Source organism: Exophiala mesophila (genome assembly GCF_000836275.1).
Source record: "Exophiala mesophila strain CBS 40295 unplaced genomic scaffold supercont1.5, whole genome shotgun sequence".
Classification (NCBI taxonomy): domain Eukaryota; kingdom Fungi; phylum Ascomycota; class Eurotiomycetes; order Chaetothyriales; family Herpotrichiellaceae; genus Exophiala; species Exophiala mesophila.
In genome coordinates, this window is record NW_015622508.1 from 2,130,486 (window position 1) to 2,146,643 (window position 16,158).

A 16,158-nucleotide genomic window follows, 5' to 3' on the forward strand; every position below is an offset into this window, starting at 1 on the left:
CAAGGTCCCGCCGCTCTCGCCTTGCAAGACCCTGACTGTCAATGGAGATCGACATAGGCGCGCCACAGGGACCCCCCTCCACGGCATATAACACACATTCGGCAGATACATCGGTTCTTCCAGGTGATGATGGGAGATGACAACGGTCTAGATGCATCATCCGACGACTGTGATTGGGTTTGTCGTTTGCTGGTGACTGGCTCGTTCACAATTTGAAGATCCTCATCTATTTCTTCGGCAGCCACCCATGTGTGTTCAATCGTGATTAATTCTCAACACTGTGGCAAAGCACTGGAAGCATTAGCCCAAGAAACTTTAGAAGGCAGTTGACATAAAAATAATTCCACAATACTGATCACAGGGAGAGTGCAAAACGCGCCCAAGACCCTAGGTCGTTATGATGTCCGTGCCTGTGGTGTTGGTATAACTAGCACATTGACTCCCAGCCAGTTCTGATATCGTCGCGGTCTCTCATCGCCCTCCCATGGTTGGAGGGTTACTATTTGGAAAAGCAGTGGCGTCTTCCCCCACAACCTCGAAGGCTTGACGTCGAAATTAGCGGTTTCTAGGCAAGACAACTTGGGTCCTCCGGTCCAATCAGCACCTGCCAAGGCGGAACCACCTCCAGATATTCCGTATACGGAATGAAACTGGTGAAGCCCTGTGCCCACGAAAGAAGCAGAACGGCACGGGACAGACACCACTTGGCGTGGAAGAGACGGACCTAGACATCTCCCACGCCGCACCCCAGTCTTGTTTCCCACGGATCAGCAGCCGCTCTGACCTGGAACCTGGGGTAAGATGGAGCACATTACTAAACAGTCGAATGCTGGAGGAGCATGATATATTGTTGCTGTTGAATAGCCGATCTTCGTTCGCACTTCTAGTCTTCTTTCTGATACATCGATCCACAAACTTTCCGTGGAAAGTGCTCGACAACACGTTATAAGTCAGACCACCATGGGTATTTTCGATAGCAAGAAGACTGCTGAGCAGGCTGTTGGACCTGAGCTCCTCGCCGTAAGTGGATTCCTCCACGGGCTCGACTCACAATCGTTGTCGATCACTCGTCTTCCATAGTCGACACTCTAACGTTACATGCAGGTCCTCCCACAAGATGGATTGCCTTGGTTCAAGCGCAGACATCTGCTTACACTCAATGCCATCCTTATGGTTCCTTTGCTGTCGTCCGCCGCAGTCGGCTTCGATGGTAAGTTGCGCAGAAACCATTGTTGGGGCAGGAGTCAAAATAGCTATCTAACATTAATCTTCTCATCGCCTCAGGTACAATGATGAACGGTCTTCAAACGCTTTCAACCTGGCGTGGTTACTTCGACAATCCTGCTCCAGAAATGCTTGGAACGCTCAACGCCATTTTTCCAGTGGGCAAGCTTCTAGCATTGCCCGTATCGGCATTTCTGGCCGACCGTTTTGGACGTCGATGGCCACTTCTCTTTGGCTTTATTCTGGCCATTGGAGGCGCCGCCCTCCAGGGTGCATCGCAAAACGTCGCCATGTTCATCGTCTCGAGATTTATTCTTGGGGCTGGCACATCACTCATGTCGCAACCTTCACCGATTCTCATCACTGAGCTAGCGTATCCCACCCAGAGAGGTCAGCTAACGGCCCTGTATAACACCTTCTTCGTGAGTTCCCCATTTTCATTCATGACGCGCAGTTACTTATATGCGAGCGTTTCTTTAGTTTGCTGGAGCAATCATCGCAGCATGGTCTACGTATGGAACTTTCAGAATCAACTCTACATGGAGCTGGCGTATCCCAAGTTTGCTGCAAGGCGCCATTCCCATCATTCAGCTTAGCTTCTTATTCTTGGTCCCCGAATCGCCAAGGTGAGGGAAAGACCCGGTCTCCGCCCCTTGGTCCAAATACTGACAACGGATATCTAGATGGCTGATAGCCAATGGAAGAGAGGACCGCGCACGACAACTTCTAACCAGGTTTCACGCTGGAGGCGATACATCATCGCCTCTTGTGAACTATATGATGAAGGAAATCTCCGAAAACATCCGCATTGAAAAGGAACTCAAGTCCCAGAGTCGCTGGAAGGATCTCTTCAGCACCGCAGCGAATCGACGACGTTCGACCATCGCAATTGTACTTGGTTTCTTTGCTCAATGGACAGGCTCCTCCATTATTGCTTACTATCTCACCTTAATTTTGAACACCATCGGTATTACAGCGACTGCAGACCAGGCGTTGATCAACGGGTTGTTGCAACTCTTCAACTTTCTGGTAGCTGTTTTTGCTGCCTCGTTCCTGGTCGATCGAGTAGGACGACGAACGCTATTCCTCGTTGGTACATCGGGAATGCTTATGAGTTACATCATTTGGACGATACTCAGCAGTTATTTCCTTCGAACCCTGAATGAGGCCCTTGGGAGAGCTGTGGTAGCATTCGTCTTCCTTTTCTTCTTCTTTTACGACATCGCCTGGATTCCTTTGTACCAAGCTTATGTGGTTGAGATCTTCCCTTATACTTTGCGAAGTACTGGCCTCACCCTGAGCTTGATCTTTACATACATTGGAATTCTCTTGGGAATGTTCCTCAACCCGATCGCCCTGGCACGTATTGGATGGCGACACTATATTACCTTCTGCTGTACAAATGCCTTTGTACTTGTCATCATCTACTTCCTTTTCCCAGAGACAAAGGGCCGAACTCTCGAGCAGATTGCTGAGCTGTTCGACGGTAAGAAGCACTCGGCAGGCCACGTCGGTGATGCTTTGGAACGACCCGATAGCAACGATGGTATGGACGAGGAGAGTGCTGTTGAAGAAAAGGGAATTCAGTCTCATGTGGAGGGCAAGTCGAGAAATTAGCGAGTTTCGTCCGAGGTCTCCTCACGTTGCTTACGAGTGGTACAGAGGTCACAGAGAAGGGTGGCTGTCAGTCTGCGGTCCTGTTTGTGCCAATAAATAGGAGAGACCTCCTGGCAATACGCTAATGTGAAGACTGAAACAAAGGTCATAACTTGAGTTCGTCTGACAGTTGCAAGGTTCTTTACGTTTGCAGTGACGTGTAGCTTGATATCCTAGGATGTTGAGAATTTACAGAAAAGTTATCCACCCGACTCTCTGCGCCTGGCATCCTTGGGCCGTTGTGATCCGAATGAAGAGCTTGACTGCCCATAGCAAGCTCTACCCTAGCTAACCGTCCAGCTTGACGATCAAATGCTGTCTGTATGTCATTCAGAGCACCTCCAGACCAACAATCAATGTTTCTAAGGTTTTAATCATGATGCTATAGGGTATGCTATATTGAAAATCGACCCCAGGAAATTTGAGCATTTATCCTCAGGTGCACAAACACACGTGCAAATTCTAAACGCTTGCGCTGGATTAAATGTGAATTAGATCCTTAGGATGTAGACTGGAAGAGCTCCGAGACATCGAAATCCTTCTGCTCATCTTTCTCATCAACCAGGCCCATGTACCATGTAAGATCACGCTTGTCATAATCCCTCACTGAGTACCCATTCCCAAGGAACGACCACTGGTTGTCGGTCTGATATTTTATGTCGTAGTCTTCATATGCAGGATCGTCGAGGAGCTCCATGTACTGGGTCCTGGTCCCAGGATAGAGCATTATGGGGCCGTCCTCTCGCCCTCCCTTCCACCAGCTCTTGCAGTTGTCAGCCCAGACGGTCCTTTCGAGGTATAGGTTGGCATGCTCCTGAAATTTCTCGCAGACGTCCCATTTCGGGGTTAAGCTGTGAATTCTTCGTGTTTGGATCTTCCGGATCATCTTTAACATATATCGAGTGAAGAAGTCCATCATGACCACGGCACTGGCCTGTCCGAGAGGGCCGTAAGGACCATAATATGTGAAGTAATTGGGCATATGAGGTGCAGAAACCCCCAAGTATGACAAGGGGTTCTTCGTATAGAGATCTTGAAGGTTGACGCCGTTGCGACCAAGAATAGGGAAACGAGGGACCCAAGTTGTGTTGAAGCCAGTAGCCAGAATTATGACGTCTACCTCTTGCTCGTTGCCATCTGGGTCGATGAAACCTTTCTCGGTAATCCGGTTTAAGCCGAAGTTTGTATATGTCGTGGTGTTCTCACTGATCAAGGCTTTGAGAAATCCACTCCCTGGGCTGTTACCATGTCAGATAAGAATAAAGAATGTATGTTAGCCGGTGAGAACTTACGTTGGGCGTTTACACCCGACTGGAAAGGTCTTTGGGACCAGAGCTTCGATAATATCATCGTGGCCCTCAAGCTCTTGCTTCATTTGATTCTGGCAATACTAAGATTTCGTCAGTCTCCCACCATTGTATCAAGCTCTGCATGGTAGGCTTCTTACCTCTTTCGCCGCGATAGACTCTGGGGTGCCTTTATAGAACACACCAAATCTTACCGTAGATGTTGCTTCAAGATTCTTCCTGTATTTGAGGTAGAGTTCTGGGTTTGTGCGCAGCATTTCTTTCTGTTCCTCGGTGTCTAGCTCAATGTCAGCTACCTTTTGTCAATTATGGAGGCTAGTCAGCAACTCACATTCCGGATTGGGATCAGTGCCCATAGCGTACTTGGTTCCGAAGTTGCCGACGACGTACGTAGGCGAGCGGATCCAAGTGTAGAGATGTGAGACTTCCTTCTGAATAGACGCAATGATCTGGATCCCAGAAGACCCGATTCCTGCCACGGCAACTCTTTTGCCCTTGAGGTCGAGTCCTTCTGGGTAGGCGGCCGAGTGTGCCTTGATGCCTTTGAAAGTCTCCAGCCCCTCAATCTTTGGCCATTCCCAGTAGTTTAATGGCCCTCCAGCATTGATGAAAATATCGCACTGATCAATGAACTTCCCGCCGCCAGTTGGTTGTACTTCAATGTTCCATCGACCGATTGTTTCGTCCCATTCGGCCTTCTCAATTTTGTGGTTTAGGCGAATATACTTCTCAACATCATACTTCTTCGCCACACCTTTAAGATATTCGTTGATCTCCGGAGATGATGCGTAAAACCTGGACCAGATATGAGGCTCCCATGTAAACTGGTACGTAACACTGGGCACATCACATGCACACCCAGGATATCGGTTCTCGAGCCAGGTCCCTCCAATGTCATTATTCTTTTCGTACAGAACAAACTCGACATTCTCCAACTCGTCCTGTGCGAATTTTGCGAAGTTTATACCAGAGGCGCCTCCGCCTAGTACCACAACCCGAAGTGGGCGAGACAGGCCAGATGGTACCTCATCGATCTTGTAGCCCCGCTCGTTTTGCGTAGGCCATCCATACCGCTCTGGGAGAGATTGAATCCACTCCAAGTCAATCGGCTCTCTACGACCGGCAGGATCTTTTGCAATCATAGCTTAGGACTTTTCTAGATTCAGTCTTAGTCTAATGTTTCCGGCGAATGTAGTGGGTGTCAATGACAAAGTATCAAAGACGTTTCTTAGTAGTCATATACAGACCTACCTTGCACGGGTTATCCACGTGCAAATTTGCCGTACGCTTGGTCGCCTTCTGTGGTGGCGCCAAAATGGTCAGCGAAGGCTACAGAGGCTCGAGCAATCATCGTTCCGTGTCCGCAATTCCGCCTTTCCGTCAATACCGTCTCGTGTCCCGAAGCCGTCTGGGAATTTCCCCCACAATTCCTTCTCCACCACCCCGGAATTAATCGTACATTGGACTAGGACGGGCTAGGTAGCGTTCGTGCATCTTGCAGAATTGGAGGGCCGTGTCAAGCGGCATTAATGCTGACACGGGTCGTGTACGTGGAAGAAGGCCTTCATCTTGGAGAACAAGGACTGAGGCGCAACAAGCAAAGTGCCATGGGACGATTCTTATCTTGTTGCTGGAGAATATCCTGGCCATACGATACCTGCGTAACGCATAACGTGATACTTCAAACCAAAGCGGGCCAGGGCTCGACAGAAGCTATACAGAATGTCAGTACCTGAGGCACTCGTTCCAGAGGGAACTCCTACAATGATGAGCCCGCCTGAGATTGAAGCGCCCGACTTCGATTCCCTTCCTCCAGTTGAAGGGCAGCCTCAAGGCTGTGCTTGGGGGCTCTGGGGCAAAGATGATGAGCTTGGAAGTAAGTATGGATGGTGATGTTGATATTGAGACATCTCGCTAAATCATGGCCCTAGCCCTGAACCTGCTGACGGCAGCTCGAAAGCTCGAAGCCGCAAAAGAGATCAAAGCTGGCCTGAGCGTGTCGCTAGACATGCCGCTCGATTTCATGACTCACATGATAGCTCACAGAATCAAGTTCGAGCAGAAGATCATCGATTTCAAGGACTTGTTCAATTCGGCCGGTCATGATGACGAATTACACTTCAATACTCAAGGTGGCTCGCAGTGGGATGGTTTCACTCACAGCGGCACGAAAGTCCCTGGCGCAGAGTTCTACTATAACGGACAGCGCCATGAGGATGTGAAAAAGAAGAGAGATGGTCGCAATGGAATCCACAGTAAGTGCATTGACAGAGCGGCATCCCCACGTATGGCGCTAACGAGCTCGTAGAATGGATTGAAGGAGGCGCAATTGTTGGTCGAGGAGTACTATTGGACTATGTCCGCTGGCGGGCAGAGACGAATCAGCCACCCGCCGCTGCAGACTCTGCCCACTCGATTACTGTGGCCGAACTCGAAGCCGTTGCTGCGTACCAGAACCTAACTTTGAAACCGGGCGATATCCTCCTGGTCCGGGGCGGTTGGACGCTCTGGTACGAGAAAGCCTCGCAGGAAGAGCGCGTTCAGAAGCTGGAGCGCAACCACTTCGTTGGTGTCGAACGCAGTATGGAGATGGTCCGGTGGCTATGGAATCATCATTTCGCAGCCGTCGCCACTGACTCGATCGGCTTTGAGCAGTGCCCACCACCATTTGGGAAGCTTGATCAGATTGTCCTGCACACCTGGCTGTTGGTCTGGTGGGGCACGCCTCTGGGAGAGCTGTGGAACCTGGAAGACCTGAGCCGTCTCTGTGCCGAACGCAATCAATGGTCGTTCTTCTTCACAAGCCACCCATTGAATGTGAAGGGTGGCGTAGGTAGTCCGCCTAACGCGGTTGCGGTGCTATAAAAGGCCCACCACGAATAATTCAGGAGATGAATTTATGAAGATTTGTCAAAGATTGATCTGATTGTTTAGCTTTGTCGGCAGACCAAGCACAGCAAGTTTGTCTCCTCCTATGGCGGTGCTCTATACATTTATAATAATTGGTGAAGGGATGAAGTTGATCGCTTAAGAACTAATATCTGTTGCTCATGAGTATTTCTTCAAGCGAAACATATTTGATTGTGCTTGAAGCATAAAAATTATGGTCGGCTAATCGTTCCCGGGAGGCGTGTGCTATGGGCCTCATGTGCTCTACAGATATCGAGTTCTACTCTGATATTAAACACCACCGGTTGTGTGAAACTCCATCCTCCTAGTCTAGTTTACTAGTCCTAGCTCCTTAGATGACGCGTCAGCAGAGCCAAGTTCTGTCTTTGTCGTCGAAGGAAGCTGACGACCCTCTCGCAATTTAAATGACACATAAGGTCCAAACTTCTTGACATCTGGTGAGGGAAAAGGGAGACGATGATTAGCCAAGGGTTAGAGTTGAATCAGATAGCGCATGCGAAACAGGACACGACTTGACACTTACTGAAATGATCTAACATCTGGAAATTTTTCTTAAGCTCCTCGGGCTTCTCTGGTGTAATGTCGAACAGATATACCAGACGTGCGATGGTTAGATACAGCTCCTGGTATGCCATCTTCAAGCCAGGGCATTTGCGAGGACCCAAAGAGAAAACCCAGTAGCTATTCTTTGCCCGTTCGACCTCTTCATCACTGAACTCGCCACCTTGAAGGTATCTTTCAGGTTTGAAAACATGTGGCTCAGGGAAGTATCGCTCATTCTGGGCTAACGCGTACTTTGAAACTCCAATGGTATACTACCAGCCTTTTGTCAGAGTGGAACACAAAAGCCAAAAGCAGAAGCCTTAACTTACCCTTTCAGGAACGAAAATTCCATCGATAACTTGCCCACCCTAACGTACCACAGTCAGAACTCACTCATTAGGCTAACAGGGTTGTAGAGAACGCATACCTTGAGAATGGTCCTTGGGGCGATTCCGGGTCCTGGAGGCGCCATGCGCAACGATTCCTCCACAATTGCTTTGAGATAGACACATCGAGAAAGAGAGGCACCAGTTCGGATCTGGTCTACAGTGGTGAAGTTGTCATCAAGTTCTTCTCGGAGTCGTTTTAAGACAGGTGGGTTCTGCAGAATATAGAAGAGAGCGGCCGCAAGACCTATCACGGGAATTTATTGTCAGGTATAAGCGACGAGAAGTTTTCATTAGGACACTCACCTGTTGACGTGGTATCACTCCCAGCCAGGATCAGAAGAGTCCCCTCTGTGATCAAGGCCTTTCGCGATAATGGTTTTCCGGTCTCCGGGTCTCGGGCTCTGAGCAACTAGAAAATAATTAGAAGCTTGTTTGCAGGTACCATCATCCCTCACTTACCCAGTAAAAGAAGTCCTTTCTCTCTGCCTTTTCTGACTCGGCGTCTCTTCCAACTCGTTCGAGAACACGTTCTTGGCAGTACTTGACAAACATCTGCCTCTTCTTGCCCATTGTGGGGAAAAGAAGATTGATGAGGCCTGATTTGTGTAGCCATGGCAAGGCACCGCCCTATCTGGGTCAGTAGTGAAAGCCATGTGGTCGTGGATGACGTACCAGAAGGAAGCTGAACACCATGTTGTCTATCAATGGGAGAATATAATGAAGCTGGTCATCAACGAGCATGTCAAAGCCGCGGCCGAAAACGATTTCGCCCATAATGTCATAAGCCAGATAGTTAAGCCACTTCGACATGTCTTTGACTCGTTCAGTTGCAGGATCAACGAGACGGTTGCACATAAGGTTAATACGGTCAATGATGTAAGCTAGAATGAAATCAGTCGGCCGACAAGCACTACTCTCGAGAGATTCGATGAAAAAGGCCTACCTTCAGATGATCGCAGTGCATTCTCAGAAAAGCCATATGAGAGAATCTGTCTCTTTTTCTGCGCCCGTTTGCGATCAGGTTCTGTGAAGGTGCTGGTCAAGTCGGGGTCGGTACTCGCAGCCGCCAAAGCATCCGACTTCACAGAATTTGATTTGAAGCCATATAGCTCTGTGTCAAGAGGTTACTTATAGTACCACATATCACATCTGGATCACATACCTTGGAAAGCGCTTGCAGTATTGAAAACTATTTCATTTGGCCCAAAACGTACAACCGGTCCTAATCGATTAGCTTATATACCGTGGAGCGATGAGAATAGTGCTTCCTACCGTAAATCTTGAACAGTCGCTCGAAGTTCTCATGTCTCTTTTCACCTAAACAGATGAAAAAGTCGTATAGCCCAGAGACTTTGCAAATCCATGGCCCAGGAATATGGGCAAGAGGATGAAACCAGATACGATATATGAGCAGGCCGAGAAAACCTAGCACAAGGGAAGCCCCTGCAACCGAAATGATTGCAGAATACTTCGAAATCAACATTACGGTTAGAGACGACGACATGCTTTCAATCCCTGGGGTGACTCTTTGCAGTGGTGAAGTTTCTGGTGACCAAATGTCACACCATTTCGTCTTTGACTTAAGAAGATGCCATGTTGGATGCCTACAACTCTATACACGTACACGGCCCCTCTGTGAACCCTTCAAACCCGAGGAGTTTGTCAGGGATACCCACAGACGGAGTGATCGCTTCACCGGCAGTACCCTGTCCGTCCAAGACGGAATTGTTCACCATCATTCCGTCAACGGAAACACAGGTCTCTTTCCTGAGTTCCCCCCCGCATTGCATCGTGCATTGCCCACGGCGAAGACCGTACATGGGGTTTCTATCGGCGCTAGGATGCCTTTATCGGTTTCGGGGCTTATAATGCAAGAATTGGCTGGAGAGGGTGTGGTGAGGTAGGAATACCCCCAAAAGTGACCTGATCCAAATGCCAGCAAAGTAAACTCTTTTTTTCATCCAGCATTACATTCAAGATGTCAGTCAAGCAAAGTGCTATCATCACAGGAGCCGGTCAGGGTATCGGCGCGGCAATCGGGCGAAAGCTCGCCGCCAGAGGCATTAATATCCTAATTGCGGATCTTAATGAAACGACAGGATCTAAAGTCGTTCAAGAACTGATAGACACATTTGGCGTCGATGCAATTTTTGTGAAGACTGATGTAAGCAACGAAGAAGATGTCAAGAACATGGTTCAAGCCGCTGTGGATAGATGGGGTCGCCTCGATTATGCCTGCAACAATGCTGGCGCCCCCGAGGCAATGGCCAGAAGCGAGGAAAATGTCCACGTTGACACCTTTGATAGGTATGTGTTGTGTTAGCTCCATGACAGCGATGCGTTGATTGACATGTTGTAGGATGTACGCTATCAATCAGAGAGGCGTGTGGCTCTGTCAGAAGTACGAATGCCTGCAGATGCAGAAGCAAGAGGCTCGGACTGTCACCCTGACGCCATCCAACCGTACGGTCCTGTCTCGAGGCAGCGTTGTCAACATTTCATCCGTAAATGGAATCACTGGCCTGGGACTTCCAGGATATTCTGCGGCCAAGGCAGCAGTGCAATCCCTCACGCGAACAGGTACCCAGTTCTATGGACCATGGCACATTCGTGTTAATGCGGTTTCCCCGGGCGCAATTCTCAGTGACGGGTTCCCACACTGGTTGAAGACACTTGCACCTGATATCCGGGCGTTCATTGAGAACGATATTATCAAGGCTTGTCCAGCAAAGAGACAGGCCTATCCAGAGGAGATCGCTGACACGGTTGCTTGGTTACTCTCTGACGAGAGTACCTTTATGAACGGCTCAAATGTCACTTGTGACGGAGGGTTCACCGCTACCAGATTTTCTGCAAATCCAGACGCTTGAGAAGCCTTCATAGGTACCTAGAGAAAGACTCCGATAGAGCAGTCTAGTGAGATCAATGGCTTGAAGCACCTTGATGCGAAAGCCTTGGGCACATCACGCCAGAGACGTTAGGGTATAAGCATTATACGTAGCAGAATCAATGATCGAAGGTTACTATTGAAGTCACAATTGGAGGCTGCTTTTGAAACGTATAAGTCATATATAAATCATATAAATGGACCCCCCGACAGTCTACTCGGCAACCAAATATCGTCAAAGGTTCTTGCGACCGAGTCAAAATCATTATCTGCGAATCCATAGAAGAAGTCGTTTGGAATGTTGGGAAATGAATCAAAACGATGGGGATCAGCGTCGTTCATCCTCCCCTCGGGCATATCAGAGGTCCCCGCAAGGACAGAGTCAATGCCGGAGACTTGTGGGCGAAGCACTGGTTGTAACGTGGCACACGCTCTGCGACCCCATCCCGCAGATCGAGCCAGAGTCCGTAGAAGGGTACTGGCAGACTTGATCGCTTCATCTAGGCTCGCATTATCCATACAAGCACTCGCCTCTCTATCTTCTCGTACAAGAATAGATAGGCACTCCACGAGCGAGGTCGTCAAGACATACCCAAATGGGAACAGCGGGAGGGCTGTATTGACGAAGGCTTCACAAGCCCGAATAATGTCGCATGCCAGCTGATAGTTGGACATGCGTCGTTCTGCATCACCGATTCCCGAGGTGATGCGTCGATGGCGAATGCCCAGACGAAGAAATTGAAATCTCTAGAGAGGCGTGTTAGCATATCTCTCCCTTCAAATCTCTAGCAATGCCGTAGGAGCGATGCTTACTAGATATACAATAAGACGTTGACGGATTCGGATCTCCGCATTGTCGCCACTGAGATATTCTTGTACTCGCCAGGTGTCCCACTGGAGACCTGGCCAGACTGAGTCGTACGATATTGTGATATGCGCATCTTGAACCCTTATGTCGTGCCAATTTGGCTCTTTGGACGATGCCTTCGCCGCAAAATTTGCATCCCAAATGGAAGTCCAGAGCTTTGCATAACTATACATACTCTTCAAGAGATGGCACTCGGTCTCGTCCAGATCAGGACAAGTTTTGATATCGGGTTCGCCAACGTTGATGTCATTCTCACGAAGGATGTAGGGAATTCCACACTTTTGGTGAATGCGGCGATCGAGATAGAAGAGAGCCCACCAGAATCCGGTACGGTCTGCGATTTCTTCGGCTTCCCGTTCCCATCGGGTCTCGTCGTTAAGGCCGGCACTCAAGGCGACATGGATGGCGAGGGTGATTTCCTTTGCGGCTAAGCGTAAACGCTCAGATTGGATCAGAAAATTTGCGGCCACAGTGTGATAGACCGCCAGTTCGAGACAGTCCTGAACCGAACCTTGAAAATGCTGCATGAGCCGCAGGCCCTGGAGATAATATTCAAAACCAAGGGTCTCTACAGCCAGGGGCTTGGAGTGAACAGACTCTGAAATGGCCATCATATTACATAGAAGCGCAAAAATATAACAATGGGCAAATTCCACGGCGATCGTAGTGTGCTGCTCTGTGTAGGGATAACCACGAAGAATGTCAGTCATTCTTTCCTGGAAAAAAGTCCGGCGGATGTAAGGAAAGTATGTCTGATATTCGCTGAAGAAGCCGTCAATCAGCTTTTGGAGTATTGTAGGTGGAGGAAGCGACAGTGTAAAAGTTGTATGCGTGACCCCTCGTTTTTTTCTGTTGTTGGATGGGACAACGCTTCTGACTTGAGAAGCAAGAGCGATAGGATTCGACCAAGAGTTAGGGAGTTCAAAGGTATCCGTTTGAGCTCCGAGCGGAGAACAATCCAAAGCGACCGTCCCAGACGCTCCTTCGCCTGAGGGATCTGCCAAAGAGTAGTTGCCTGGGAGATCCTGTTGTGCTTCGTAGTCCCGGGGGCTTTCTACTTGTCCTGTGACATTGCGATGACTTCGCATAAAGAGCTCCATCTCCGACCTCAAGCGCTGAATCTCAAAACGCAGTTCCTTGGTTTCCTGAGATTCGCCAGAATGAGCCGAAGCGTCCTGATCTGTCGTTGTTGTTGAAGCAGCATCTCGGCTAAAATCATTAGTGTCTATAAAATAGATTTAGGATGTGAGTACCTCTGAGTATCATTATTTGAGGTCCGGGCACGCTTTGGCTTGCAATGACCGTCGGGGTAGAAACAGTCAAAACTGCGTGACTTGCAGAAGGTACAAGGCAATTCCGCCGAGCACTGGACGGTTGTAAGTCGAAACATGAACCAAAATGTCGTCAGCAGGGAGAATTACCTTGATCTTCCGCCTAGAACATTGGTTACATGCTCTAGACACATACGGTCTGCGCTTTTCAGAGGGCATTGTGCTACTTGGACGGGCCATTAATAGAATGTGGAGCGGCAATGTCGCTGAGATTGGGGATGTGTCTTTGATACAACACTGGTCTGAAATGTGAAGCGGTGTCACTTATGAGACTTTTTGACCTAAGTGATCCCAGAAATTGGTCGAAACATGGGACCAAGAATAGTGTGAAATTTGGACGGTTGCTTCTGGGCTCGGACAAACGAAGCATATATCCATCCACCTTCCTTGTCTACAAGACTTTCCGGCAGTCCTCTCGGGCGGCCTATGCTCCTTATGCTACGCATTATTAACTAACCGCAGGGGCGCCATTCGATATGGGGGATGGGGAAATCTAGACAGACCGGGGGTGGCCCTCGGCCCAAGGCCGGGGCAGCAAGTTAAAAGTCCACTCAGATCGATCTCACCTCCAAATGCCAAGGAGGAGACGGGAGGGACAACAGTGGGATACCCTAAAGCAGCAACAGATTATGATCTCGTTATACCTTCCTAAAACAAAACAGCTTGGCATGCCAAGCCACTCCGCGGCTAACGCAAGTGAGTTGGAGTACTCCGTAAGTTTTCTTGACTAGCCAGAAAATTATCCTCGATATCAAACCGTTACCTTTTGTCGCACGATAGATCGCAGTCTGCGCCCAACTAAAAGGCGTTTAGTCCTCGTTTGTTGTGTACCATATATGGTGCCAACACTCCTCGAAGGTTCTTTATTCCTTTCAGCTCATACCCCATCCAAATTCTATCCGCACAATGTCCGACTTCCTACTTTTTGAGTCCGGTCTGGGCTTTGCCCTGTTCAAATCCGTTCATCAAGCAGACACGGTCGCGCTGAGACTCAAAGAAGTCCAGCAAGGTGTCGCTGATCTCAGCAAGTTCGGCAAGATGGTCTCCCTTGTCAGTTTCCTGCCATTCGAGAACGGCAAACAAGCTCTGCAAGAGCTCCACGATGTCTCCGAAGGCATTGCCTCCGACTTCCTCAAGTCCTTCCTCGAGTTGAACCTACCAAAAGCGGGAAAGAAGAGCAAGGTCACTTTGGGTGTCTCTGATAAAATCTTGGCTAGCAGCATCAAATCGGCATTTCCCAACCTCGAATGTGAAACTGGTGATACAAGTGAGGTGGTGCAGGACATGCTCAGAGGGATCCGCCTTCATAGTGAGAAGCTGCTGAAACAGCTGCGTGAGGGAGATACCAACACTGCGCAGCTCGGTTTAGGCCACGCCTACTCTCGAGCTAAGGTCAAGTTTTCGGTGCAGAAGAATGATAACCACATTATCCAAGCTATTGCGATCCTCGACCAGCTCGACAAGGCCATCAACACATTCTCTATGCGGGTGCGCGAATGGTACTCCTGGCACTTCCCTGAACTTGTCAAGATTGTCTCGGACAACCACAAATATGCCAAGGTTGCTCTCTTTGTCAAAGACAAGAAGACTCTGTCCGAGGCAAGTCTGCACGACCTCGCCGCGGTGGTTGAAGATGACGAGGACATTGCCAAGAGCATCATCGAAGCAGCAAAGACCAGCATGGGTCAAGAGATCTCCACCTCAGACATGGAAAATGTTACTCTCTTTGCGCAGCGAGTGGTCAGCCTGGCTAACTACCGAAAAACCCTCTATGCATACCTGGTATCTAAGATGGGAGTTGTGGCTCCCAATCTGGCAGCTCTTATTGGCGAAGTTGTCGGTGCCAGGCTCATCTCCCACGCCGGTAGTCTCACCAACCTGTCCAAATACCCCGCCTCCACCGTTCAGATTTTAGGTGCCGAGAAGGCTCTCTTCCGAGCACTAAAGACCAAGGGCAACACTCCAAAATACGGCCTCCTATACCACTCGTCGTTCATTGGACGTGCTGGACAAAAGAATAAGGGTCGGATATCAAGATTCTTGGCCAACAAATGCTCAATCGCTTCAAGGATCGACAACTTTTCCGAGAAGCCTTCGACGGTGTATGGAGAGGCATTGAAGAAGCAAGTTGAGGAGCGGTTGGAGTTTTACTCGTCGGGTGCACAACCTACCAAAAACGAGATCGCCATGGTAAGAATTAACAACACAATAACTTCAAAACATACACAACTGCTGACCACAGTCTTAGAAAAATGCAATGGACAAGATCCTCGAAGACTTGGATGTCGATGATGCTGCAGACGCAGATGAAGAAATGTTCGACGCAGAGCCTGCCGCTGTCCAGAAACAGGAAAAGAAGAAGAAGGACAAGAGCGAAAAGAAAGACAAGAAAGACAAGAAGCGGAAATCAGTCGACGCCGATGGTGATGTAGCAGTGGAAGACGCAGTCGTCGAAAAGAAAAAGAAGCGCAAGTCGATGGACGGTGATGCCGGCGAGAGTAAGAAAAAGAAGAAGACAAAGTCATCGTAATGAAGGGATGACCGTGTGTCTGATTTCACTGTCTGCATAAATGCGTGGCGTTTTTGAGCCTTACAAGGACCAGGATCGGGGTTCTGAGAAATGGGGGATTTTCTTCATGGGGATTCTGTGGATGCTCGACGATGAAGAAGGGGGTTGTCTCTCGTGGTATGTATGAACAAGCATCTTATTCCACAAAAGTTACAATGATGGGCGATGCCATGATGAATGTCCTCATTCACTACGCCGAGTGAGAGGGTCTTTATGGTGTGTATCAACATAGTATGTGCCCCATGAGAACCATGGTTAGACGGCGATGCTATGGAAGCTACCTACTTAGTATCAGTGTTACCACCAAAAATATCAGAATTGAGCATCTATCATCCAAGTCCAGAGTCCATTCATCTTTCGCTCTTTCGTTCTTTGCCTTGGTCCTCTCTCCAGTCCTCCCACCTCTGATTCCACACTTGGCCCGTCCCATGCGACCTGCACATGATACAGAAGTACGCAGGCATGCTGATCCAG

At 49.0% G+C, this 16,158-nt stretch overlaps 3 protein-coding genes across 3 annotated transcripts; 2 read left to right on the top strand and 1 right to left on the bottom strand.

The window, feature by feature from the left end:
* Positions 1–5,909: 5,909 nt before the first annotated feature.
* PV10_07493 (uncharacterized protein) lies at positions 5,910–7,052 on the top strand (the record flags this gene model as incomplete). Its single annotated transcript, XM_016372401.1, has 3 exons — positions 5,910–6,063; positions 6,119–6,442; positions 6,496–7,052. 3 exons carry the CDS (start codon positions 5,910–5,912, stop codon positions 7,050–7,052), a joined length of 1,035 nt encoding a protein of 344 aa, XP_016221733.1.
* Positions 7,053–11,105: 4,053 nt separating this feature from the next.
* On the bottom strand, positions 11,106–13,274 carry PV10_07494 (uncharacterized protein; the record flags this gene model as incomplete). Its single annotated transcript, XM_016372402.1, has 3 exons — positions 11,106–11,663; positions 11,730–12,993; positions 13,252–13,274. The coding sequence occupies 3 exons, from the start codon at positions 13,272–13,274 to the stop codon at positions 11,106–11,108; spliced, it is 1,845 nt and encodes a 614-aa protein (XP_016221734.1).
* A 590-nt stretch (positions 13,275–13,864) lies between these two features.
* Positions 13,865–16,013, top strand: PV10_07495 (uncharacterized protein). The gene is made up of 2 exons (XM_016372403.1): positions 13,865–15,305; positions 15,364–16,013. Exons 1-2 carry the CDS (start codon positions 14,022–14,024, stop codon positions 15,643–15,645), a joined length of 1,566 nt encoding a protein of 521 aa, XP_016221735.1. The 5' UTR covers positions 13,865–14,021; the 3' UTR covers positions 15,646–16,013.
* The last annotated feature ends 145 nt before the right edge of the window (positions 16,014–16,158 follow it).